General features: G+C 46.4%; 1 protein-coding gene across 3 annotated transcripts in view; it reads right to left on the minus strand.

Moving 5' to 3' along the window:
• Astn2 (astrotactin 2) overlaps positions 1-27257 on the minus strand; it is an 833116-nt gene extending 805859 nt beyond the window's left edge. For all 3 annotated transcript variants that reach the window (XM_026393326.2, XM_026393325.2, XM_026393324.2), the window contains exon 1: positions 26762-27257. In XM_026393326.2, the coding sequence (XP_026249111.2) occupies positions 26762-27257 (496 nt within the window). The remainder of the gene's footprint in view (positions 1-26761) is intronic.
• Positions 27258-27489: the final 232 nt, after the last annotated feature.

Consider the following 27489-nt stretch of genomic DNA (forward strand, 5'->3'; position numbering starts at 1 on the left):
CTTCAGGAAACAGACCATAGCACTTCTTTTGTTTCAGAGCAAGTGAATGGAATTATAAGCACACATCATGCCTATTAATATGCCGACTAGAAAGAACATAAGGGAATATGTGATCCCTTTAACCCATTGAGAAGAACAAGTCAGATCCAGGAAATCATGTAGTGCAAAAATTGAAACAATTTAAAAGAAAGTTTTTTCTAGAGTATGTGGTCCAGACAAAAAGAACTGATTGAGGAGTTTGAGTCAGAGCCATTAATGGGAATGGGGGACGCAGGGGGACTGTATGGAAACAGTTTACCAGAAAACAGCTTTGAAGGATGGGAAGGAGTCTGCTGGGTGGGAGGTAAGCATGGAAGACAGTTGTGCGGGGGAGGGGTAAGAGGGCAAATGCTTGATGAGGACCATGGAATGTCCTCATCAAGGTTGTGGGCTGTCCGGATGAACCAAGCATGCATAGACCTGTAGCCTTCCACCTGCCCTCAGGAAAGACAGAGGGCAAAGTGAGTAGAAGAGAGAAGAGAGAATAAGAATGGAAAAGTGGTGAAGAGGGAGAGGGAAGAAAAGAGAGAGAAATAGAGATCAAAGAACAGAGATTGGCCAAGGGAGTCCTTTGCACCCAGAAGTTATAATCCCTGATAGGAAGGAAGGAAGGAAGGAAGGAAGGAAGGAAGGAAGGAAGGAAGGAAGGAAGGAAGGAAGGAAGGAAGGCAGGCACTGTGGCTGAATTCCCCATGGCAGCAGAGAAGGCCCAGGCAGTTTGCGGCCAGCCCTGGTTGGGGGCCAGAGGAAGTTGATAATGGATGAAGGAGGCAAGGTGTCTTGCCCAGAGTGCTCAGTGCTAGGGCAAATGGGGCACCGGGAACCCCCATCACTTTCTCCACTGCCAGCCCTCAGTTGCTAAGGTTACCTTCTCAACGGCCTAATTAGAGAAGCTGTCACTCTTTGACAGAGATCAGGAGAAAAGGAGAGAGAAAAATGAAAGCAGACATTTCACACTCGTAGGCAAGACGAAAAAAAATAAAAAAGGCAGTCCCACCATCGTAGAAACTCCGTCTGTAGTCAAAGAACACTGTGTCTTTGCCAGACCACCCTCTGTCACCAGCTTGGAGAGTGCTGGAAGTCAGCTACTCTCATATAGCAGGGGGGACGGGGGTGCCTGCAGACGGCCTCCGGGAAAGTAAGCAGGGTATAGGATGCATGAGTCAGAAAGAAGGGGATGTGCACCCATTCTGCTGCCTTGGTCTGGCAAATCTGGGCACCCCATAATTTGGTGTCTTTAGGCAGCAAGAGATACTGTAACAGAACCCACCATTGCCGGGGCCCATCGTGAGTCCAAAATGAACCAGAAGTTGCTTTCAGATTGTACTTCTGGGCCAGAGAGCTGAGAAAGAGATGGCAGGTGGGGTGGAGCAGGAAAGCAGCAAGGATAGGAAGTGAATGCTGCAGATCCCGGATGAACGTCTCCCCTTCTGACAGCAGAGAGCTGGCCGCTCCGGGATCCTAGTTCTCAACTCCTCCACCACCATGGGTACCACTGAACCATCCTGCAAGGGAAACCACGTGCACTGCACTACAGCACCCCCCTTTGCTAAGCTCTTCCTTTCCCCTACCTGCCACACCTCCTCTTGCCTGATCAAAACTATTTCCTTCCAAGGAGAAAGGAGGAGAACATGTTGGGCTGGTGAAGGACAGTCCTTTTACATCAATGCCATTAGTTAATGGAAGAATCAGAAAGGCACTAGTTCAGGGGTAACCAAGCTCAGGCCTCCATCTTACCCCTGCCAACGACTCACTGTGCGACCGTGCTCAGGTCTTTTGACCTCTCTGAGCCTTGCAGTGCACATCCTGTTGACCTCCTGGGGTTGGATATGGATTACATTGGAGAACTGAAAACTTCTCCTGCCCAAGAAATATGGAAACTTTGGGACTTGGATTTAAGTCCTAGTCAGCAATTTATCTCCAGTCTCTAGCAGAGGATCTAGTACACAGAAGTCACTCAATAAATGCTCATTGAACTGGAAATTGTATTATGTATTGATTTCTTCTTCATTTCACAAACATCTTTGGTTTTTTGCACATAATAAAAATCAGATCCCTGTCTTCACTGAGCTTCCAGAGGATAGTGTAAAAGATAAACATCAAATAGAAATAAATATGTAACTAAAACATCTGATGAAGAGCAACCAATATCAGGAGTTTCTATATAAAATAGAGAGACCAACTCTGACCTGAGAAGTCAGGGAAGGCTTCTCAGACAGAATGACATTTTACTTGAAATCTGAAAAATTAGCAGGAGTCATCCAAGCCAAAGGAAGGAGAAGCAAGACCTTTCCAACCAAAGCTTGTGCAAAGGTCCATGGGCAGAAGCAGGTTTGCTACATGAGAGGCTCTAAAAGGAGACCAATAGACATGAAAAAGCAGAGAATAACAGGGGAAATGGCAGGATTTCAGGCCAGAGACCTAAACAGATCTTGAACCACAAGGCCAGCGTCTTTTCTAGCATCATTTCCCTAAGGCAAAGCTCTTTCTTTCTGGAGGAGATGCTGAGCTCTGACTTCTAGGCACAGGTGGAGGCATGCACAGTAGGCCACAATAAGGTCATCATCCTTATGGGGAAAAGTCAAAGATTGTCTAGAAATGAGATGCTTTGTGTTGCTGCAAAAGCTAATGCATAAAAGATCATATGGCCCAGTGGCATCTAACCATACTTCATGCAGCTCAAGATCCGCATCAGGGAGTCAAAAAGAAGTCTGTAAGGAAGGGTTGGCCCACAGCCCCAGTCACTCCCGTTCTATGTTCTTCTGGTTTTGAGAGTAGGATCCCAAATCCTTTCCATACATTTCCTTTGCTTAAGTAAACAGAGTGGTTCCTCCCAATCCAGCTGATTGGCCTAGAATGCAGATGGTGTGCTTGAGACTCTCAGAGCATGGGACGCATTCCCAAGCTTAGAAACCAGAGCTTTTCCTCCACAGCCCAAGACTGCCTGGGCTGGGGCCTCTCTGCAGCTCCGTGTTAACTGAGCCCTTCATCCCTGGTCTTCTGCCTTGTCTCCCCAGCCTTTCCCCAAGTCTCAAGGGGACTAAAAACCTAGCAGCCTACCTTCCTCTCCATATCCTCCCAAAGTGCTCACAGGCTCTCTGCCCTCATAAATCTGACATCAGTTACCCATCATTGACCATAAAATAATGTATTGAAAGTGCAAAGAAACAACTGTAGATATTAGGCCAGGAGCTGGAACTCAAGTCGAACAATAACAAGATAAATTCTTAACTGTATCCTACTGTGCTGCTCCAGCAGTATGTGTGTACCTCTCTCTCCCACCCAGGCGAGGATTAAAGGAATCTTTTGCAATTTTCCCTGCTTCAGAAAGCACCTGTGAATCTCCTGTTTCTACATCACTCTTCCCTTTGCTCACAATCTAAAAGCAATTTAATTTCCTATATGAAAGAAGCAGGAAAGGAGGCTGGCAATGTGGGGTGGTGAGGAGGAAGAGGCTTTGGGATTTTTTTTTTTCTTTCAGCTTGCTCACTGACTACAAAGCTGTTTCCCACAGTAGCAGAAGTCACTCCCATGGCACTTGAAGGAGATGGGAACACACAAGCCTAATTGCATTATACTGCAGTTTGACCAAGCGATCACTAACTTTATTACAGAGAAAGAAAATAAAAATGACAGAGACAAATTTAACTCATCCCTTTCCTTGAGCCAGAGAGCAAAGGAAATTGTGGGGAATGCTCATGAGTCATTAAGGAAATTATTTCTGTGTTCTGCAACCTCCCAGGGGAGTAGAAGTAGGGTTCATGCACACCTCTGCTCCCTAACTCCAGCCACCCATCACTCTTCCCAATGGCCTACTGCGACTTGCCACCATGGGGTGGCCAGGAGCAGTATCAGAATCTACTTATTTGTTCACTCATTCATTCATTCATTCATTCATTTTGTAGACACTTACTGAGTACCAGCTGTGAACCAAGCACAATTGTGAGAAGCACAATGGTATATACCATGTTAAACGAAATGGACAAGGTCTCTGACCCCAAAGAGCTTGGTCTAGAGGGACTCAGGGACAATATATATGTATACATAAGTGCTCAAATGCAAATGGAATGGCAGGACATTTTGAGAAAGACTGTGGAAGAAGAAAAGTGAATGTGGACATTGATTAAGGTTGAAAGGCTAGGGAAGACCTCTGGGGGGGGGGGCCCTGGCAAGCCAGTGAAAAACATTATAGGGGAAGAGGGAGGTGGGCATGGCCGAATGGGCAGTGTCTCTGAACCAGGCTGTACCTTGGCATCACCTAAATCACCTTGGGGGATCTCACACACACACACACACACACACACACACACACACACACACACACATACAAACAGTGCTTGGCCCACTCCTCAGTTATCCTGATTTGATTGTCTCGGGTCCTAACTTTATTTTTTATTAAGAAATCCTTATTTGCATTTTTTTGAATAGTTTTAGATTGACAGAGAAATCGCTGGAAAAGTATAGGGAATTCCCACATTCCACCACCCCCTACCACAACACAATTCCTCCATTACTTACATCTTCCTTATTGTGGCACATTCATTACATCTGATGAGCCATGTCCATAGCTTATGAACTTAAGTCCATAGCTGACATCTAGGTTCAACCTCTGTCACATATGTTCTGCGGGTTGGTGACAAATGTATGAGAAGAGCTGTCCATCATCACTCTATCACCTGGAGCACCTTCCCTTCTCCAGAGTCCTTGGTGCTCTGCTTGGCCATCCTTCCCTCACCCCTTACCCCAACCCCAACCCAACCCCTGATTTCAACTGATCATTTTCTTGTCTCTTATAGGCTTTCCTTTTCCAGAATGTCATAGAATTGAAATCATATTACGGCCTTTTCAGATTGGTTTCCTTCCCTTGGAAATATGCTTGGCGGGTTCACCCACATCTTTCTTGTAGCTTGGTAGCGCACATATTTTTGCTATTGACAGAAATGTTCCATTGTCAGGATGTGCTACAATTTGTTTATCCACTTACCTATTCCCTGACAGACATCTCATTTCCTTCTGGGTTCCAACAATTATGAGAAAAGCTGCTACAAACATTCCTATGTAAGCTTTTGTAAGGACACAAGTTCTCAATTGATTTGGGTAAATACCAAAGAATACAATTGCTGGATCATATGGCAAAAGCATGCTTAGTTTTATAAGAAACTGCCAAACTAGTTATACTGTTTTAATTGGCTTAAGGGAAATCCCAGGTCCTGGCATTGTTCAAAGCTTCCCAAGTATTCTAATGTACAGCTAAGGTGGAATGCCACGTAGGCCTTGATTAGGGACCGTGTATTTCATTATAAGCACAATGGGAAGTCATCATGAATTTAGGTAGAGGCATAATGATGCACCTGTTTATAAAGCTATTCTGGCAGCTTAGGAGAATGGGTTGGGAAGGGCTGGATGGGAAGTAGGAGCAAGAGTCTGAGAGACCAATTAGGAGATGATTGAATTACAGGTCAGAGATGACAGTAACTGGTACCAGGGTAAAGATGGAAGAGAAATGGATGGATTCAAAAGGAGGAAAATCAATATATGTTTGATTACAGGTTAAAAGTAGAAATGGGGGGAAACAAAGGAAGAAATTCAAGGATGACAAGAGTTATTTCCAGTTCTCTTCCAGAAGCAAATTGGAAATCCGCCCTGCAGACAGGCACAGGTTACTCACCTATTTTCTTTCCTTGCCTTCTCCTTTTCCTTCTCCTCCTCGCTTTGCTGCTTTTGCTTGTTTATTTTGCTTTTTAAATAAGGACTCTTCTTGATTCAATAAGGATTGCTATCTTAAAGGACTACTAGACTTTTACACCCTTCGTTAACATCTGTCGTTATGGTCAAAGGCAATCTCCTCTGATCACATCAGAGGACACCACACGTGATATTTTAGGGATATATTGACTTGGCTCTGAGGCCTTTAATTGTCTGTCACAACTTATGGTTAAAATCTTATTTTTTGAAGAAAGCTTTTTTTTGTTCATATCTGTACTGTGATGGTTGAAATTTTGGAAGAGATGCTTTCTTAAGAGAATTTATCAGTCTTGCAACATTTCTTCTGAAATTATCCAGAAGGTGTAATAATGCCCTGAGGGGTGGGGGGAAGCTTTTAAAAAGAGCTGATGATGAATAACACAAGAACAGCTGAAAAGGTTACCACAGAGGAGCCCACCAGAGTCACAAAATAAAGCTTTGAATGTTCAGCAAAACAGGAACAACATACTCAGGTCCTGTCTATGGGACCCTCACAAACCCACCTCAACATCGAAAGCCAAGGTCAAAGTCAAATTTGTAGAACACAGACTGTGCAGCCACTGAGCCCTCTCAGGTCACTCAGGACACTTGGAATCGCATCTGATAACAGAGGTTAGCCAAGAAGCTCTCCCTGTCTGGAAGGTGGAAGCCCTGCTATTAGGAAGAAGCTAGAACTGCACCCTGCACAACCCTGCCCATCTTAGCCCACGAGTGCCTTCCTCTTTGCTCTCCTTTCCTGCAAATACCACTCTGGAGTGACTGTCTCTGAGGATAGGGGACCTGTCCTGAGCATGCAGTTGCAGCCATGCTTCTCAAGAAGGGGTTTGGGTGGGTTTTTGGGGGGTCAAAGCAGGCAGAGAAGAGTGAATTATTAAGAAAGCTAGAGATTGTAAGGGGACTGACAGGGAATGGAAGACCTGAGCAGAGAGGAAGAAAGACTGAGAGAGGGACACACAGGTGTACACAGAGAGAGCGGAAGGAAGAGAGAAGAAAGACGACATTAAAAGTAAAGAGAGAGAGAGAGACAGACAGTCCCTGACAGAGACAGAGAGCAAAGAGGAAAGAGAAGAGAGCAAAGAGCTGGGAGTGAGGAGGAAACTGAGGAAGAAAAGAGGAGAATGAGAGGAGGAGGGGAGGAGAGAGAGGGCAAGACACATTCCATTCTCATGCCATCCCCCTCACAAGGGAGTTTTCAATTCTTTCTCGAAGAAACACTTATAAATCTTCTACCAAACATCCATGGAAGCTCAAACCTGTGCACTCATGTCAGACAGCTCCATCTGCACCTGTCTCCCAGGGAGTAGGAGATCCCGGGGCCCCTCTTCCTAAAGCCGCACTGCCAACGTGGGCTGGGCATGGGGTGTGAGGGAGGAGGCGGGAAGGCAAGCTATGGTTGAGAAGTGACCTGTCAGGGGCCTGGAATTCCCTGGTAAGCACGAGTCATCGACGACTCCCTGGCCTACAAAACATCCTAAGCTTTGCAAATGAATTCTTATGATGCAACATTTTTATCAACAATATTTGTATGTTCAAAAAATTAAATTGCTTTGCACTCCTTCCTTAAAACTGGATCTTTGGGGTAGACTCATACATTCCTATGGGACTGCAAATTGGTGCAACCCCTCTGAAAAGCAGTATGGAGATTCCTCAGAAAACTCGGAAAGAAACCACCATTTGATCCAGTTATCCCACTCCTTGATATATATATTCAAACGACATAAAATCAGCATACTACAGTTACACAGCCACATCAATGTTTATAACATCTCACTTCACAATTGCTATGGAACCAACCTAGGGGCCCTTCAGTGGATGAATGGATAAAGAAAATGTGGTATATATACACAATAGAATATTACTCAGCCATAAATAAGATTGATTTTATGAATTTTGCTGGAAAATGGATGGATCTGGAGAATATCATGCCAAATGAAATAAGCCAATCCCCAAAAACCAAAGTCTAAATGTTCTCTCTGATACAGAGGAGGTGGGAATAGAAGTCCATTGAATTAGACAAAGACCAATGAAGGGAAGGGAGGGAGGATGGGAATAGGAACACAGTAGAATGAATCAGACATCACTTTGCTATGTCCATATATCAATACACCACCAGTGAAATGCCACCTCATGTACAACCACAAGAACGGGAGGTTATACTCCATGTATGTATAATACATCAAAATACACTCTACTGTCATGTAAATCTTTTAAAAATGAAAAAAAAATAGAGCTTTGGGGAATTGTAGGTTACATAATTGCTTGCCACAAAGTCCACTGTACCAACACTTGCTGGCATCTAATCAAAAATAGGCCCTGTTGTAGGTAATAAGGAACAGAAAAGAGAAGACTCCTTCCACTCCATCAGAGATCTCATATTTGGTACCATCCAACACAATATTCTGAAATAGTGGGCATATTCTGTGCTGTCCGGTGTGATGGCGAATGGCCATGTTTGACTATTATTGAAACGTAAATTAGGTAAAATTTAGAATTTAGTTTCTCAGTTCCCTAGGTAAATTTCAGCTGCTCAATACCCACAAAAGGTTAGCAGCTACCATTTTGAACTATGCAGGTAGAGAATGAAGTAAGAGAAGAACACTGATATTTCTACATAAAGGAGGCATCCTTAGAAAGCGATCGTTAACATTTCCTGAATAAAGTTGTTCAAAGCCGAATGAGGGCAGAAAAGAAGGAGGAATAGAAGTTTCTATGGAGAAAGTAGATTGTAAAAGGATGGATGTGTTTCCACCACAGACATACAGGTGGGCCAGGCATCCTGATAGAGGACACCCTGTGAATAAAGTCGCTGATTGGAAAAGATAGCTTATTCTCTGGGAACAGTAAGAAGCCCAGTTTGACTGAAATGTAGGCAGAAGAACTGTGTGAGAGAGGCATAATCAGGTGGATTTGGTGTTTATGTGGTGGACTTAGATGTTAGGGAATTTGCTCTCCATCCTGGAAGCAGTGGGGTTCCACTGAGGAGTCCAAGCAAGAGAGAGAAAGAACCTGTGGGAAGGATTCTTTAGGCAGCACATAAAGTTTCTATGTGGAGGAAGATGCCAGAACGGGGCTGCAGGAGACCGGGAGAGAGGTGATACATCATGAAGAGGGCAAGAAAATGAGGAAGGAGTAGCCACTATTTGGACTACACTATGGAGAGCTGCTGGATGAGATCCTTATTTTGCCCAAAATAAGAATGGCATCTAAAAGTGGGACTATCATTGTAGAAGGCAGATCTCTGAAGTCATTTCCTGAGCCAATATCCTTGCAGAGGAAAAAAATCATCCAAGAAAGATAAGTGTTTTCACAATCATTTGTCACTCCATTAGCCGACACGGCAGGAGTCCTTCCCCCAATGCCAGCGCTATTCATCGTGTCCCCTTGCTTGTGAGGACCCCAGGGCAAGGTCCCTAAGAATTGGGTAAAAGAAAGGAAGCAGAGAAAAGAGCAAAATAAGGAGAGGAGAGGTCTTTAAAAAAAACATGTGCAGGGGAAGTTACAACAAATTCCCAGTCATTCCTGCCAGAGGAGGTTTTATGGGGCGAGACGTCCCCAAAATGGGTTTTGAATTATACTCTGCACCTCATGAAGCATAGCACTCTTAGCAGCCTGCTCCCACATGCTGCCCTCTCATTACCTGGCCAGCCCTCCCCAGCAGGTAGGCATGCCAGGAAACTCAGTGGAGGTGCAAGAACACAGCTGGTATTCTGGATCTGCAGTCCGAAGCCTCTTCAGTCCTCTGACTTCAGGCAAGGTGGTACCTCTTCTAGGCTCTGGCCTCTCTCTAGGCAATGAGAGCCCGGTATGGATGAGGCCAGGGAGTCCCGAGAGTTCTAAGATGGGACCACCTGGTACATTGATGTGTGGCTAGAGTGGTGTACAACTGTACCCTGGTATGGGAGGGGATGGGGGGACTGAGGGGGAAATCACCGCTCACGTGGTCATAGACAGAACAGATTCTTTGAAAATGTTTAACTATTTTTAAAAGAATATTGAAAAATTACCTCTGAACAAAGAAATAGGTGGATTATTCCCCGGGGCTCAGTATGATCTGGGAATTTAATAGCAAGTCTATCATGCAGCAAATTCCACACTAGGACACTTCAGTATTCCACAGTGTCCTCGGGTGTCCACCAGGGAAAGCGTCCCTAAGAAGGCAATCCCAAAGCCAAAGGACATCAGCAGCAATCACTGTGGAGTCCTCTGAGGAGCCATAGACTCTGAGTCGATGACTTACACTCCTGGTTCTTCTCCTGGGTTCTATTTCCTATTTTTAAAATCAGTTTTGGGCAAAATAATAGCTAGAGGCTCAAATCCTAAAACTGCTGTGACCTAATGCCAACCTGAAACTCATGTGTATTTCAAAATCTGGCCTTCTCTCCACTGACTGCCAGGTGAGCCTATGTGTTACACCATCTTTCTCCAGCATCCTGGGGCCCCAAAGCCATAAGAGTGGGCATTACTGAGAGGTTTCCTTTCAGGTACTCAAAGGACCTTGCAAACAATTGAGCTGCATTTTTATAGGGAACCAGTTTTCTTCCCCAAACCTGTTTATGCTTATTGTGTTTCTTATAATTTTAGAGTTTAATGAAATAAGGTTCAAGTTAAAAATTTATGGTGCATCCATAAAACTAAGTTGATTTTACTGTTTTTTTTTCTAAAGTCACTTAAATATATTGTTAGTGAGTTAGGTCAGGTGTGACAACTATAAAAAATTAGAAAGGAATCATAAAACTCTATAATCTGTTGGCAAGCATCTATAAGTCCTCAGTCTCCTTTAATGAAACCAACATTGGAGATCATATTTGGTGCATTATGAGCATGGTTTATGCAAGAAAGATCACATAGGACTCCAATCAGCTGACCTGGACTCAAAGAAAGAGGCCATGGGCCTATATCCAAAAGTTGGCAAACGTATGCACTCTTACGTATTTTAAGTTAAAATGAAATGTTTAAGGTGCATCTATTATTTTTTATGATTCTCCGCTTTAATAGACTTTCTACTAACTGACTAACTGCCAATCCAAATAGCCTCAGAAATAAGGGTTACTAAGGTTAGCAACTCTGCCTAAACCCAGGTAGCCCTCCCCAGAATTGTCTGTCTACCCACTCATGTGAGAAGTTTAAGAAAGGAGGAAAAAAAGAACTGCTTTGTCAATCATGTCAAATACCATGCCAGGAAGAAAAAGATACCCACCCCCGACTTGTGGAATAAATGTTCCTTTCTATCACCTGTCTTGCTCAAAGTTCAGTTTCTTTTTTTTTTGTTTCTCCAGACAGATTTGTCATATCCCCTCTTCTTGTGCCCTCCTCTGTCTCCATCTCATATATACATGGATGTATGAACGTGAATATATGTATGCATACACATATGGGCATATGAATAGTTGTACATGAAGACGTGTGCATGCATGTGTGTGTGTGTGCGTGTGTGTGTGTGTGTGTGTGTGTGTGTGTGTGTGTGTGTGTAAATCAAGCAAGAGAGAGTAAAGAAGGTCTTTGAGACCTAGAGGAAATTTGCAAGTAGATATTTAGGCCTAGTAATGTTGGAACAGCCTACTGACCTACTATTCAAACATGCCTTTGTAAAGCATTAATTAATTAAGGTTAATTAATTAAGGTCTAATATTAAATGCAAGATGGCCAGTGAGCTTTCTCCAATCATGCAACCTCTGTAAATCATGAGAGAAACATTAACACTGTTCTTTCCAATATACTGTATGTGGAGAATAAATATCAATAAAGTGGTTTGGGCATAGTGCTGTGCTCATAAAACATTTTTTAAAAGCTGTAGAATCACTTGTTCAAAGAAAATTAGAGCCCATGTGTTACAGACAGATTTTAATGTGGAGCATCTCTTAGGTTGAAATCCAGAGCAACAAATAGTCCCCTGATCTCTGACAGAACCCAGTTTTAAAAGCCAATGTACCAATCAGAAGAAAATTTCATCCACATCCCTGAGCGACCTGCAAAACACTTACAGAGTGACTTCCTCTGTGTTACTGCAACAAAAGTGGTTATTTGGGCACATGTATGTGCACAATCCCCAGAATCCCAGCAATCTCTTCCTTATGACCAACTCTGAGGAATAAGTTCAAGTGGAGGAGAGATCTTCCCTTTTTCCTTCACAATTCCTGAATTGCATTTATTCCAAGCTTGTATTCCTTTTGTAAAAATTTAAAATTAAGGTTAGAAATTTAATAAACATGCTCACACTAGTTACTGGAGCTACAGATATTAAAAAGAAATGATGTTCAACTTAAGAAACATACAGACTAATAAGAAAGACAGGGAATTAAATGATCGTATTTCTTTGAAAATATAAACTGTGCTAAATACACAGAATGCCTGGGAAATCACCGTTCTTGAGTGAGCCAGGAAAGTGATTCTAAAAGCAGTAAAGGGACACAGAAGTTGCATCTGAAAAGATGGTAGTTATGAGGCAAGAAGGATATCTTCAAAAATACACACACACACACACACACACACACACAGAGTAAATGAAATCTGATAATTAAGTGGGCACAATTTGAATTTTAGTGGACCATCCATCCCTCTGTGCTTGGGTTGGTCAATGTTTTGCACAACATTATTGTGTGAGTGATGAATTTAGATGGCACGTGAGTGGTTTTGTATTCTAACTTCCATAGTTACATGCTTACTTTTACAGGCTGTCTTCCATTTACAGCATTATTCTGGTCTTCCTTCATGACAGTGATATAAAATTTCCTTTCCAAAATAAATATATCTAATTTCATTTAGCAGGTGACCTTGTATAATAGACTTGATCTCTCCAAATGGCCATTTCTTCATCTGTAATATGGGATACAAAAAAATACTCATGGAAAGGAGCTTTGCAAATCAAAATGTACCAATGTTATTATCCCAATAGACTGTGAGCTCCTTGCACTTCTGGGCCCCTGGAACCCAGCACAGAGTATGGGATGGAGGAACCACAGAATTGTGACTGCATGGACTAAGAGACCAGGGTATGCAAATGAACTGGTTCAGTCTAGGGAATGTCAATAAAATTCATCACCAATACTAACTTTCATTGACTAGTAGTGACTGATAAGGCCTTGCATGGAGAAGGACTCTAAGGCTTCCTTCAGTTAAGTGACTGTCATGGATACAGAAGTAGAGAGTGGCAGAAGGACCACACATATTTTCTGTTCATCATTCATGCTTTCTTTCTTTCTTTCTTTCTTTCTTTCTTTCTTTCTTTCTTTCTTTCAACAAATATTTATCAACTTTCTACTATATGATGGGCATAGGCCCAGGCACCTGGAATTCCAGCAGCAATTTTTTGGAGTATCTTATGTGGTCCAATCTTCCCCAACTTCCTGAAGGACAATAGGCTATTAGAACATTTCCTTAATCTTAAGTGAGACCCCTGGAAGAGGGGATTGTCATTTTTTTTTAAGTCACATAGTAAGTCAATGACAGAAAGAAGGCACTTACCTCCAAAACTAGCACGGCTCTGTAGTTACCAGGCTTGCAAAACCTGTTTAGCTTTCTAAGGTTTGCAGCAGCCATTTCTGAGTGCCTAGCCCTCCCACCTGCTATCCCTTGTGGGGAAGAGAGACCTTCTGTTCCCTCTCTGGAGGCAGGGAGCCAGGTGAACAGGGGCAACTCCCTAGAGGCATCTGGGTTTTGGAGAGATGTTTTAAAGAGGCTCCGAGAACAAAGAGGACAGAGAAGAGGAGGGAGAGACAGTAGGAGGCCCACTACAGGCAGACAGGTAATTGGTTATTTTTGAGCTGAGCGGTCAGCTTCTCTAGTCTCCCTCCCTGGGGGAGGCCAAAGAGAAAGAAATTGAAGAAGATTCCCTAACAAATTAGTGTGAGACTGGACTTGAAAACCCCGGTCACACCTGGGTTCAGAGATAAAGGTTTGATCTTCAGAGGGCCCAGGAAGGATGCCGAGTGGGAAAGAAGGAAGTGGACTGTATCTAGCTGCAGTTCCAGCCTCAGAAGTTCCCCCAGGAGCACCTGCTGAGCCCAGTAGAGCTGAGAAGCCACTCATAAACCACTTGGCTTCGTCTCATCACATTAGAAATGGGGATAGCCCAGAAAATCAGCTTGACCATAACACCCAGCAGAAATGGCACCAAATCCCAGCACCCAAGCTCCAGCCCTCCCCGCCATGTTCCTCTGATCCTGGGTTCCACGAGTTCCTTGGGCTTGTCTTAAACTCTGTCCAATTGCAAGGAAGGTGAGGCAAGGGCTGGTTCTGGGGATGGGGAAACAGGCCTTTTTACTTTTGTTTCCTTAACCAACACGTGGAAGCATTTACTAAAAACCAGGTGATTCTTGAAAAATTTCATGAACTTGAGCCACTGGAATCCTCCTCTTAATCTCCCAAGAGAAACACCTGATGAGGTAGACTCCCTCTCAGGTGGTATTCACAAACTGGCATCCCCATTCCTGCCCATTTTCTCAGATCGTGTGTACTCAGCACCTATATGTGTGATGTCTCCTAACTACAGAGCTCAAGCAGTTAAAGGCTTTGAAACCAATGGACTAGAAAGCTATGGGAGGGAGGTGTACAGGGTGCCACTTTTTGGTCTGGGAAGACTCCTTGAAGAAGATAAGATTCACTTTTTGTAGGCAAGAGAGGAAAGATGAAAAACGATTTCAGAGAGGGAGGCGAATTATTGAGAATTCTGTAGACCCTAAAAAGGAATTAGGATTTTTATCCTAAGATCAATGAGAAGCAATTGAAGGTTTTAAACAGGGAAGTAGTGAGAATCTAATTTGTTTTTTTGGAAAAGACTACTTGGCCACTATATGGAGCAGGGATTTTCAAGCTTTTCCTAAGAAGGACAATTAGTAAATATTTGAGTTTTGCAGGATTGAGACGCTGTGGCTACCACTGGACCCTGCCACTACAGAACATCGGCAGCCAGAGCAACACAGAAACAAATGACTGTGGCCATGTTCCAGTAATCTTTATTTATGGGCACTGACATCTGAGTTCCGTATAATTATCACTTTTCATGAGGTATTATTCCTCTTCTGATTTTTTTCAACTTTTTTTTTTTAATTAACAGGCATAAGGCCATAACAAAAACAGGCAGGGGGCCAGGTGCAGTGGCTCATGACTATAATCCCAGAATATTGGGAGGCTGAGGTAGGAGGATCATGAGTTCAAAGCCAGCTGCAGCAACTTAGTGAGGCCCTAAGCAATTCAAAGAGATCCTGTCTCTAGATAAAATACATAAAAGGGCTGGTGATATGGCTCAATGGTTCAGTGCCCCTGGGTTCAATCCCCCATACCAAAAAAGAAAAAGAAAAAGAAAAAGAAAAACAGGTAGAGGGCTGGATTTGGCCAGTGGACTGTACACTGCATATAACAAAGAAAGGAAAGGGGATGGGCAAGCCGAGGGAGATCAGCTGGGAAGGACGGTGCCTGGGACAAAAGAAGTGGCAGTGAGAATTTCGAGAAGTGGATTTTGAGTCACTTCAGAAATAAAACCAAGAGTTGAATGGCCAAAAGAAAAAGAGGCAAGGGAAAGAAATGAATATGATCCTTTAGCTTGAAAAGCTGGCTGGATAACAGTGTGATTTCCCAAGATGAGGAGATGTGGATAAACAAGGTGTAGGACCAACCGAACACTAGTGAGGTGCTCCCAGATGGGAGGAAGAGACAAACCACAGCACCCCGTATCGTTTCCAAATCAAACACAGGATGCTCAATTAGTGAACTTCAGAAACTAGTGAGGCATCTTCAGCATAAATAATGTCCCAGGTTCTCCATGGGATATGCTTGTACTAAAAAACTATTCATTGTTTATCTGAAATTCAAGTTTAACTGGGCATCCTGTATTTTTATTTACTAAATATGGCAATCTTACTGGGCTGGTGGTATAGGCATTCAGAAAATAAATATTGTAACCAAGCTTGAGGGGAGGCCCTGGAGGAGGAAGCAGCTTAATTGAGTCTCTGAGTTGGTCTGATGTATCCAGAGATGGAAAGTGATCTCAGGAGATAGAACAGCCTATTCATTCTGGGGTCAGGAATATGCAGGTCACAGGTTGCCCTCAGGAATCTGTAAGTCATCAGTGAGTCTAGGCTGACAAATGGGAAAAGGAATATCAGGAGGTGAGGCCCAAGAGGTGTGCACAGGGTCACCTCACAGAGGTCCTCCAGGAACCGGCCAAGGATTCAGGACACTTAAAGCGCAGGTTCCCCAGCCCCACCCCAGATGCACTGGCAATTCTGGCCTTGAGAACCTGGGCTCTAAGGGGATGCTGCAAAGAAGCTAACTTTAGGAAAGACTGAGCTAAATCAAGATCCTTTTCTTTCTACAAATCCCAGGAGCCAAGGAAGTTGTTCCTGGCTCCGCAAGTATTGAAAAGAGTAATTCAGGTAATTGGAGCAAAGTCAAAGGCAGCATCCAGGAAGCCTACAGCCTCCCACAGGGACTCCCCGCAGAGAAGCTCTGTCCATCCAGGATGTTGGTCAAAGGACCATCCCCGGTTAGCAGTAGTCACCCTGCCCTCCTTTGTCACCTGGCTGTCACTCAGTGCTATCAGCTCTGGGCAAGTAGACCAGACATCTCCTTGTGCCTTTCCCTGTCTCCCCACCCCCTTTCCTCTTCCACCCACAGCCACCACTGAAATGACTCCCCCAAATGCAGCTATTACTGTGACTGGAAATCTCTTTTCTGCTGATTCTGCTAATGGAAATGTTCCTTCCCTTTTCGGCTGCTTGCAGAACCACTCGTGACTTCCCTGGGTGCCTGAGAGTAAGGCTTTGTCAGGCAACCGCCACAAGAAGGGAAAGCAATCCACCCGCCTGCCACCCCCTACACCCACCTGCCTTAGACTCAGTCTCTAATGCTTCTCTGTCCAAACTGTCCTCAGACGACCTTGGAGTTCCCTGCTCCCCACCCGCCTTCCCCAGAACCAGATGAGATCAATGAATGGTCAACTTCATCATTTTGTGCCTTGCTGAGGAGGGAAAATGGGGGGAGGGAGAGGCATAGGCCAAGCACATTGGAGTAGGAAGTGGAGAGGGAGGAAATTCACAATCATTATTTATTCGTACCTCCACCTCCTTCCAAAAAAAGGACTCCAGGTGGCAAAGAGGCAGGGAACGCAAACTGTGTGCCAGACGCCGAGCTAGGTGCTTTACACACAACTATTTCCACAAGGATCATGCGCCTTAGGGCACACACACACAAAAAAATGTGCACACCTCTGGGCACTGATGAAAATGTGGTTTATGGAGAGCTTTCCAAAATTAATTTCAGAGCAACCCAGAAAAGTGATGACTGGGTTTTCTTCACTTTGTTGATGAGCAAACACAGGCTCAGAGAAGTGGCGTATGAAGTCTAAGGTTAAAAAGGAGTCCATGGAGGACTTGATTCCAGAGTTTTGTGCCCTTGACCTGGCACGTCCGACTCCAGTACACCACCTCTTAGTCAGAGGGCCTGAACTAGCAATTAGATTTTGTTTTCGATTAGCTGTGAGAACTTGGAAAAGGCACTTCTGTTTGCTAAATAAGTGAGGGGGCTGAGTCGGATCTCAAAGGCATTACATTATCTAGTTCTAATATTCTAGATGAATGTCTGCTATTTATTTGGATTCTTCAGCAACACACACACACACACACACAGTAATTTTTACACATACATCCCATTTTCGAGATAGGAACAAAAAAAATTATACAGTGCTATTAGACAGCACTAAAATTTAAATCAAATTCCTACTTGGGGCTGGGCAGAGACAGGCTGAGAACATGCACGTAGCCAAACAGGGGCTGCTTCTCCGACAACAGACAGCCTTCCCATTACTAGAAAGAAAATTGAGCTTACATAAATTCCTGGAAGCACCAGATCTCAGGTTCCTTAGTATACTATACATAGCATAAGGTGGGAAATCCTTGAGGGTTGGGAGGAAGGAAGGGTAAGGGAAGGAGACAGAAAGAATTCAGGAGAGAGGAAGGGAGGAAGGCAGTGGGAGGAAGGGAGAAGGTGGGAGGCAAGGAGGAAGGCAAGGGAGGAGGAAACCCAGAAGCACAGGAGGAATTTGCTTGTCAAGCAGGTCTGGGACAAGGCCTGGTGCCCTCTCTGCAGGGCAGCGAGGAGCAGGCAAAGGTGCTGGCAGCTGGAGAGTCAGCTCCTGGCAACAGAGAAAGAAGGTGCTGGGTCCCGTGGGCTTGTGAGGCTGTCACACCTGAGTTCCTGTATCTAAGAAAGAGCTACAACTTCCTGGTAATGAGCCGAGGAAGAGATAGGACAGAAAAGAGTTTGTTAAGGGACAAAAACTCCTGAGTACCTCTAGTTCTGTGCAGCACACAAGGCAGAGAGAACACGTCTACGGAACCAGGCAGACCTGGGGTTAGACGGAACTTAGCCGTGTAATAGCTTTGCCATAAGGTGTGTTTCTTAACTCCTCGGAGCTCCAGAGCTCACCTCCTACTTAAGATGAACCATGTTTGTCATTTAGAATTCCATAGTGGTCTTCATGCTGGCAGTGGGACCAAGGCCCAGAGGGTTCAATGCTGGAGTGGAAGTCATCAGGAACAAACTGGGTTACTTGACACTGTGCTGGATTTTCACTTCTGCCATCCTGGGCACCTAAGCTGACCTTCCTCCAAGGTGGAGGGAAGACACACTGGACTAAGAGGCAGCAGATCTGGGATCTGGCATCTGCTCCATCAATGAGTTGTCACAGTGACCTTGACTTCCCCATCTTTAGAAACAAGTGATCTGCTTAGATACCGTGCTAAATTCTTTCCACTTCTGATATTTGATAATCCCAGAACATGGTGTATCATCTCCCTAACTATTCAATGCCTCTGTCTGCTGTGGTGTACCGGTTCTAACCCTGTAGGCTTTTAAGCTACTCAAGGTGAGGTCTTCCCTAAACGCAGCACTCTCCCCTCTAGTCAAATGATCTCCTTACCATCCTACCAACACCACAGATGATCAGCAGACAGAAGAAAGTAGAGGAACTGGCAATTAGAGTTCAGAAGAGGGACCCTTCCATGGCCGGGGTGGCAGTAAGCTCATTTTTAATGAAAAAGTGGGACTTCAACACCTCTCTAGTTTTGCCCAGTATGGATTCTGGGATGAAAATTGGCAAAATCAGGGTACCAGTTATCTAAGATCTCCTGTACATTATGATGTGCCAAGCACAGGGTGAGACATTGCAGCTGCAGAGACAATGGAGGTGTGTCTGCTGCTCATGGGGTGCACAGGCAAGCCTGGCAGGTAGGGGAGGAGACACACAACTATGAAGATTGCTGGTCTACTCCAAGCCACCATCCTCTCTCACCTGCACTGCTCTCCACTGTACTCAGAACCAAAGTCCAAATTCTGACTGTTGTCCATATATCCCTGGGTGACTCGGCTCCTGCCCTCCCTTGGCAAAATCTACTTTTGCCCCACCAGCCTCCTGCAGTGCCTTAAGCAATCCCAGGGTGCTCCTGAGTAAGGCCTTACTGCAGTTCATCTCTGCCTGGAAGATTCCTTTGCTAGATAATCTTTTTGGCTAACTGCTTCATCTGTCTAGTTGTTGTTCCAATCTCCCATTTTCAATAAGCTCCTCTTTCTCTACTCTGCTAAATATTAAAACCAGTCTCCTCATCTGTGAACTCCTGGCTCTCTTTTCCGTTTTTTTTTTTTTTTTTTTTTTTTTTGCTTTTTTGTTTTGTATGTTTTACAGAATGTATTATCTTCTCACATGTTATGCAATTTACTTATTATGTTTATTGCTATTGTCCTCAAAGAGTAACACACAAATATGAGCCCCCAGGTACACACAGGGATAGAGGCTCTCTCATGCAAGACTGCCTGGTATTTGGTCCTCTGCTATATCCTTAGCATCAGCACAATGTTGGAACAGCACAGGTGCTCAATGGTCCCAATTCTATAATGGTCTTTATACTGACAGTGGGACCAAGGCCCAGAGTGTTCAATGCTGGAGCGAAGACATAGGAAAGACCTCAAAGACATGAGAATTTAGTTTTGAAAGATGAGAAGAAATTTTCCCACAGGGGAGGCAGACACAGAATGAGAAGGAAGGGTTCTTAGAGTAGGGCAGTCCGCAGATTGTACTCATGAAACTTTTACTACAGTAGGGAGCTTGAACTTTACCCTAAGAACAATAAGGAACCGTCAGTGTTTTAAAAGAAGATAACTATTATCAGATTTGGGCTTTTAATGAAATCACTCTCTCTGCAAGTACAGAGGCTGGATTAAAGAGGATAAGGCTAGAAGCAGCCAGACCAGGGAGTTCAGTGTTGGAACTCTGGTGGACAGAACTGCTGAGCCAGACAGGGGGTGTGGAAACACGGATCTCCAGTGGTTCCCTCACATGGTTAAAACCCTAATGCTTGGTAACATACAACATCCTTGTCAAATTTCAACCCCCAGACTGTACTGCTTATATATTCTATGCTGTACAGAAGCTGCAAATATTCCAGTCTTGAATCTTACATTGAGTGGACAACACCTACCCCTTTTTCATTCAAAAGGGAGGTCTTCCTGGGGGGCTACGTCCAAAAGAACTACAGTCAGCAGGGACAAGCTAGTGAAAGCAGAGAGCAAGCACTAGATAACAGAGCAGCCCTGCTGCCTGCCTCCTTCTGGGTGGAAAGGCTGTGGCGCTAGGCAGGGAAGCCAGCTCTCTTGCTTATAGTTAATCTTCTGTTGCCACTAGCTGGTCAGTGTGAGAACTTGGGAAAGCATCAGCTCTGTAACGGAAGCATCTCCCGAATGCAGCTCCACTCCAAGGTTAAACCCAACTCTTCTTTTCCTTTCCTAGAAGAGACTTCTTCCACCTACCTGGGCAGGAGAACAAATTCAATCCTTAAGGAGATTTTTCTCCTTAGAGGTCTTTTTATTTTTATTTTTTATTTTTTATTTTTTTTTGGCAAGAGGAGATCCTGGGCTTAGGGAAACCCAGTACTACTGTGAGAGGTCCCGCACTGTGAGAGGAAAAGTGGAATTGAAGGTTGTTAGCTCTAAGTGTGAGCTGTGGGCCCTCTTGTAGGTTCCTTTCCTTGTCTGAACTTCAATGTCACCACACATAGTGGAAACAGTGAATTTGATGCTCTCGGAGAGTGTGTGCTGCTAGAAGCCCGTCAAAGTGAACTGCTGCAGTAACAGTTTCCAGATGTCACCCAGGAGGCCACGGTCAGTCTCCATCCTTCCACCTCCAGCAGAGATGCTCCCACTGTCAGATGACCCACAGGGCCTAGAACACCACACAAAGGAGGAGGCTTTGCCTGCCAGAGTCCTGGTCAAACCTCCTGTCCCACTTGCTGCAAATGAGAATTATAGAACATATCTGTGACCCGAGGGCTCAGCGCAGGAAAACAATCAACTTCTGGGTCACAGCAAAGCTTGCATAGCTTCTGCTGTCTCGCTGGGGTCACTGACCCCCAACACCCCCAGAAACAGCAAATCTGGTTGTCATGGCCTGAGCCCAAGCCTCTCTGACAACTGAATGGATTCCTCCCTTTTCCCTGCCCCATTTCTCCCTCAGTAACAAAGAACTTGCTGAGAGCAGACTATGTATTTCTCTCTGCCCTAAGTATTAAATAGATTTCATCAGCTCTGAGCTGGCAAGAGGTAGGGTAGGGTATAGAGTAAGGAAAGTGAATGGAAAAGGGAAGAAGACTCAGATCAGAGTTCTCTAAATACCTCAACCCCTATCCAAAACCCTCATTAACAATGTCCCAGAAATGTGGAGTATCAAAGCAGATGGAACCTTGAAATCTGAGTGTTACCTGAATAACTCATTTAATGATAAGAAACCTGGTGTCCCAATGAGGAAACTGCATACACAGTTTTAAGCCTAGCTTTGTTTCAAGACAAGGTCTCCCTATTTTTCATCCCATAATCTCTCACACAGCAGAGAACACTGGAAGTGATGTTAATGAATATTTTGTGGTCAGAAATCTCTACAGACCTTACTACTATTTGTAACCCCTTTTCCTCCCTCTGAAAGAAGGGTATTAACCTTCAGAATCAAACCAGAAACCAAAAAGGGCAAACAGTCCAAATGTCTCCCAAGGCTTGGGTCCCTCCTTCAAGTGCCTGCCAAAGAGCTGCTAGTCTCCTCTTGAACACTCTATTTGGATCTTACCACAATGCAGGTCAGCATGCGGGGTTGCTGGACAGCTCCATGGGACACACCCTCTTATAGTACTCAGCTCCACTCTGCACCTTTGGAACATTTTTTAAAATTCAGATCCCCCACAAAACACGGATTGTTCCTTGTGTGTGGACATCTGCAGCAAGTTTCTCCAGCCCTTTGTGGATTGCTTTTCTTTAGCCAAACTCACTTTTCCCTGTATCGCTTCTGGGAAAGTGCTGGCCCCTCGCTCCCCCTGGAGGTTTTTCTCTGAGTATCCATTTCAATCTGTATTTTAAGGAACCTCTGCTGGACTCCCCAGCTTGGAGTTCCAGACTACATCTTTGTCTTCCACCCAGACCAATCAGCTCCTTGAGAAGAGCATCCTTTTGGAACAGACCACCAGGATACTGGAGGACCTGCCCAGGTGGGTGCATTTAAAGATAATACTCCTGGGTGGCTTTTCCTTCTGCAGACTTCCTTCCCCCAATACGGAGCACACTCTTCTCCTATAGGGTTTACATGGCAAAGCAAATCACTAAGAAATGTTGACAATGAGTAGTTGTTCGATGTTATCGCTTTTTCCCCCTTTTGCTGAATCAAGGCAGGTGGTAAACTGCCTGGCTTGGCCACTATCAAGCACAGGAAAAAGGATGACATTTCCCTACCTGTGGGCATGAAAGCTAAATCCACAAGCAGACTCTGGGGCTGCCTGGGGGTAAATGAGGACTGAGAGGCGTGCAGGTTCACCTCAGAAGCCCTGCGCTGGCAGTTGCTCCTATTCAAAGCCTTTCCTTTCAATCTATCCTCCCAACACCCCCATGCACAGGGAAACACACAGTAAGAAGCAAGAGGAGCTCGTCAGAGTCACGGTGTAGGTCAGGGCACTTCAAGTTCACAGGATCTTTACACCAAAGGATTATTTTAGGGCTCATCTACCCACTCATTTTATAGCACAAAGAATTAAAGCTCTGGGGGATAAATGACTTGTTCAAGGTCACAGTGAGCCAGGGTGGAGATTTCCAGATCCTAACCAACCTTACGTTCCCAAGCCACATTTAGCATTCAGCATTTGAAATATTCTATTAAATCCTTCAACACCTACCCAGGTTTTTTTCTGGTCCAGAAAATGTCCCAAATCTTCTGCAAGTTTATGGAGATGTCTTTCTTCCCTGATGTTCACAGAATGAATGGTCTTTATCACTCATGGGCACCATGGAGAAGAATGCCCTTTGACATCTTATGAGTCACGGAACTTTAAGCTGCCAGGGTCACTGGAGGTCATTTAACTCATGTCTCACTTTCAAACGCTGATACTTCTGCCCACCAATGTGACTGAAATTCATATGTAGAAAGGTCCTTGTCTTGTTAATGGCTATTCTGCTTATCTGCCTGGTGCCATACCCTCATAGTGTGTAGGATCAGAATACCAGGTTGGCATTTACCAAGGAGGTAAGTCTCAAACAGACTGGGATTCCAGTTCTAGATATACCATGTACTCTCAGTGTGACTTTGGACAAGGTACTTGACCTCTAAGAAAGCTTCCTCATCTGTCAACTGGGAATAACAGTAGTGCCCACTCTATGCATTTTGTGTGACTTAATAATACACAGCAAGAGTTAAACGCTGAGCAATACATTAAAGATTCAATAACTACTTGCTATTCTCAATCACTTTCAGGGAAATTCACTTTGTCAATGTCATTGACTTATAATCAGATTCTAAAAAAGAGAACCAAGCACAGAAACTTGGGGGATCTTTCACATCTGAGGGAAACTTCCATCTACACAAAGCAGGCGGGAACTGGATGGAGAGAGTAGAAATATGAAAAGGAACAGAATTGAAGAAAAGTCCTTTTCCATTGAGAGGTCACCAATAACAGAGCCAATCACTCAAATAAAAAAGGCAGAACACAGTGAGGCATGGCCAGGTAGGAAGGTGACTTTGGAGAATGGGGAGGGTAGGCAGTGTGTGCTGAATTACTTTGAGGCTCACAAACTGAATTTAGGGTAAAATGGAAAATCTACCTTTTGTTTGTTTGCCCCCCCCACCACCACCACCACTGTAACAACAGAAATGTTTTACCAATAGTAACTCTGGACCCAGGACCCAAAGCATGTCAGGAAGCCTTTGGCAGACACCATCACCCCCTAGTGGTGACTCAACACTCCCCACTAATGGCAGGGTTTGGCCCCAACTTTATACACCTAGCTGTGGCACCTGGTCATCTCCAAATTCCCTGAACAGACAAACTAGTAGAGAAAGTCTTGCCTAACTCACCAGAGACAACCACTGGGCAGGAAGTTTAAAAGGTCTGAAGATGGGATGGGGTTGCCTTGGGACCTCAAAAAGAGATGACCATGAATAACTCATATGTCATTCCCCGTTACCACCACCACAACCCTCACTGCCAGCCAGTCTGGCCCTCCAAGAGCTCATTGTGCACTCCGTGTTTACATGCAAACAGTCGAAGACCAACACAAATAAAAAGCCCACGTCTCCCTACACAGCTCCTGCTATACCCTGCCATCTGGTGACTACCTCGCTAGCCAAATCCCTGTCGGAGAACTTGAGCTGCCATCCAGGGCGCTTGGGGGAGGAGGAGGTAGGAACCCAATCCCAGCGTGCATCCAAAGGGCTCAGTGCTGCCAAGGAAGAGAGCACCTGGCCACTCTGTGGGGCAGGCAGTCCCCAGCCACAAGGCTCAGCAATTGTGCATCAGAGAGAGCAGAAGGCTGCAAGTGGAGGACTCAGGGGGACTCTCAAGCTGACACATGGATCCTAGTGGATTCAAGACTTCCAGTTCCTCACTCGGTTTGCCTCAGAGTCCCAAGCATTCATCCCCTTGAAAGCAAAAGTTTAAAATGGCAAGGATTGCTAGTTCCAGGAATTCTGGGGCATCTATGGCTGGCTGGGCTTGGTCTTCCACATCTTTGAGGAACTGGAATGCTCTGGGGTTCTCACTGCCAAGTCAGGGCACTCAAGGGCGGATTCCCTTCCCCCTCCTTTGAATGGCCATTTAGGAGCTGAGTCTCTCACCATAGGTTGCAGTAGAAAGATTTGGAGGATTGGAAGTGTCACAAAGGGTTATCTTTTATGTCAGTGGCAGGACTTCCCAACCACCGCCCCTCACGCCACCCTTCCCACACCCTCCGCCAGTCCAGGAAACAGGAGCTGTGATACTAATTTTTTTAGCTCAGTGCCTGAAGAATTCACCCCCACTCTCATCCACTTCCATGGACATGGACAGCCCCGCAGGTGCACGTGGGAAGGGGTACTGGTGTGTGTGTGTGTGTGTGTCCGCGTGCGCGCATGTCTGAGTGTGTGTGTGTGTGTGTGTGTGTGTGTGTGTGTGTGTGTTGTATGCCTTGCAAGTCAGACGCGCCTCCTTGGGAAGTCCCCAGGGAACCTGTAAGACGCTTTCCTGCTTTGCCTCCCAGAAAGCTCTGCACTCTCAGGTTACAGCCAGCCAGGAGAGCCTAGGGCGGCCCCAACCTGGATGATCAAGCCCAGACCAGGAGAGAGCCTGGCACTCGCTCAAATCCCCATAGGCAGCCTGAATAAAGGGGAAGAGAATTGGGGTGTCACAAAATATATTTTTAAATATCAGGGTTCCCAGGAGAGTTAAGTCTAGTACATAGATTACTCTGCAGGGCTTCTCCGGCGAGCAAGGAGTTAACCCCGGAGGCTCAGGCAGGGAACCTAAGGGCGCTGACCACCAAAGCCGGTCACCCCCGCGATGCCAGAGCCCAAGGACCCCGGGAAGAGAGGTCGGGAGCCTGGCTAGCCCCTGGCGCCTGTAAGGCGCTGTTGTTGGCCAGCTCAGACAACCAATCGGGCCCGCGCCCCCAAGAGGGGAGGGGAGAGCCAGCGAGCAGCAAGCGCGGGAGAGCTAAGGGGGAACAACATTTTTGTAAACGCTCTCCGAGATAATTAAGCTATCAATTACCCGGGTGGGAAATCAGACGCGCTTCCCACAGCTCCACGGAAGGGCCGACTCCTCCGGGATTCGCGCCGGGAATCAGCAGGCAGCAAAGCTGCTGGCGAACTTTCTGATTAACTTTTCCGTTTGAGCCCCCCTACACCCACCCTTTCCTTTCCCCTCCCTTTTCTTGCTGTTAAGTTATTATTATTAGCCGGGGGATTGAGCTGGGAGGACAAACCTACTCTCTGCCAGGAGAGTAGAAAACCAATGCGATAACGAGGGTAGAGATACAATCTAAAAGTGGAGACCTTGGAATCAGAAACCCAGTCCTCGGAAATCACTCAATGGATTCCAGCCCCATTTCACGGAAGGTCAAAACTAAGGCTCAGAGTGGAGAAGCGACTTAGCCAAGGTCATCCAGCCCATACAGAAGATGAGCTTTTGCGGGTTTGGTCATTATAAATGGAGCTACTCCGCTGTGATTCTCGAGAACATCTCTCTGGAAGGGCTGAACCCATAACTCCAAGGCGAGAGCGAGCTGGTGGTAGCCGTGGGTGGGCGGCCAGTGACCATGGCTGGAGGAGCAGTGGGAGGGTTGATCGCGAACTGTTTTCAGAGAGGGGGCTGACCGAGACTCTAGTCAGTGTACACTCATGGATTTGAGTCTCTGGCGTCCGGGATGGATGGGGCACAGTTCAATATATGGACTGAGAGGCAAAGGGACAGGTCCCCACTGCGGGACCACTGGCACGCCCCCGGGCTCCCGTCGCGCTCTCTCCAGGACCTCCTGCACCACACTCCTTTCCAACCACCTGTGCGCCCTCCGGGGCCCTCAGGTTGCCCTTTGCCAACCCCACTCGGGGCAGCCTGGGTGGGGATCCCCAGGGCGCCCCCACTTGTCTGGCCTCACTTAGGGGTCCAGGGTTCCTTGGGATCCCGCGTGTGCCGGCGTCTAGTCTTACCCAGGGTGAAGAAGGGCAGCTCGGTGTTGTCCAGGTCATCTTGCACTGCGATGCGCCCCGGCAGCTCGTTACGCACAAAGAGCAGGAGGCGCGACTCAGCGGCTGTGCCGGCAGAGCCCGCGGAACCCGGGGACGCGGCAGCCGCGGCGGCGGCGGCGGCGGCGGCGGCGGCGGCTCCGGCCCCGGTCCCAGCCCCGGCCCCGGCCCCGGCCCCGGCCCCGGCCGCGGCCCCAGAGCGGGCGCCGCTCCAGCCGATGTCGCTCTCCCGCAGGGCGGGCAGCGTGGACACCGTGACTGTCTTGAGCCGGCATGGGCTGTCGGGCTCCCGCGAGGCGGCGGCGGTGGCGCCGGCCAGCAGCGGCGGCGGCAGCAGGAGCAGAGACAGCAGCAGCAGTGGCGGCGGCAGTGGCGGCGGCCCCGGGTGGAAGCCGAGCCTCGGCCGCCCCCGGAGCGCCAAGCCGGGGCCGGGGCTACGCCGGGCGCCGGCGGCGGCCATGGCGGGAGGGGCTGCGGTGCTGCGGGCGGTGGCGGTGGCGAAGGAGGAAGAAGAGGAGGCAGCGGCGGAGACGGAGACCGCGGACGCCAAAGCGAACCAGGACGCCCAAGCTGAGGAGCCGACAGAGCCGCTAGCCAGCAGCCCCCAGCTCCGGGCTCCGCCTCCCGATCGGCCCTGGACCGCCCCCCCGCGCCGCCTCCCCGGGCCCCGCCGCCCGCCCGTCTTCCCTGGC

The sequence above is a fragment of the Urocitellus parryii genome, chromosome 4 (assembly GCF_045843805.1).
Source record: "Urocitellus parryii isolate mUroPar1 chromosome 4, mUroPar1.hap1, whole genome shotgun sequence".
NCBI lineage: Eukaryota > Metazoa > Chordata > Mammalia > Rodentia > Sciuridae > Urocitellus > Urocitellus parryii.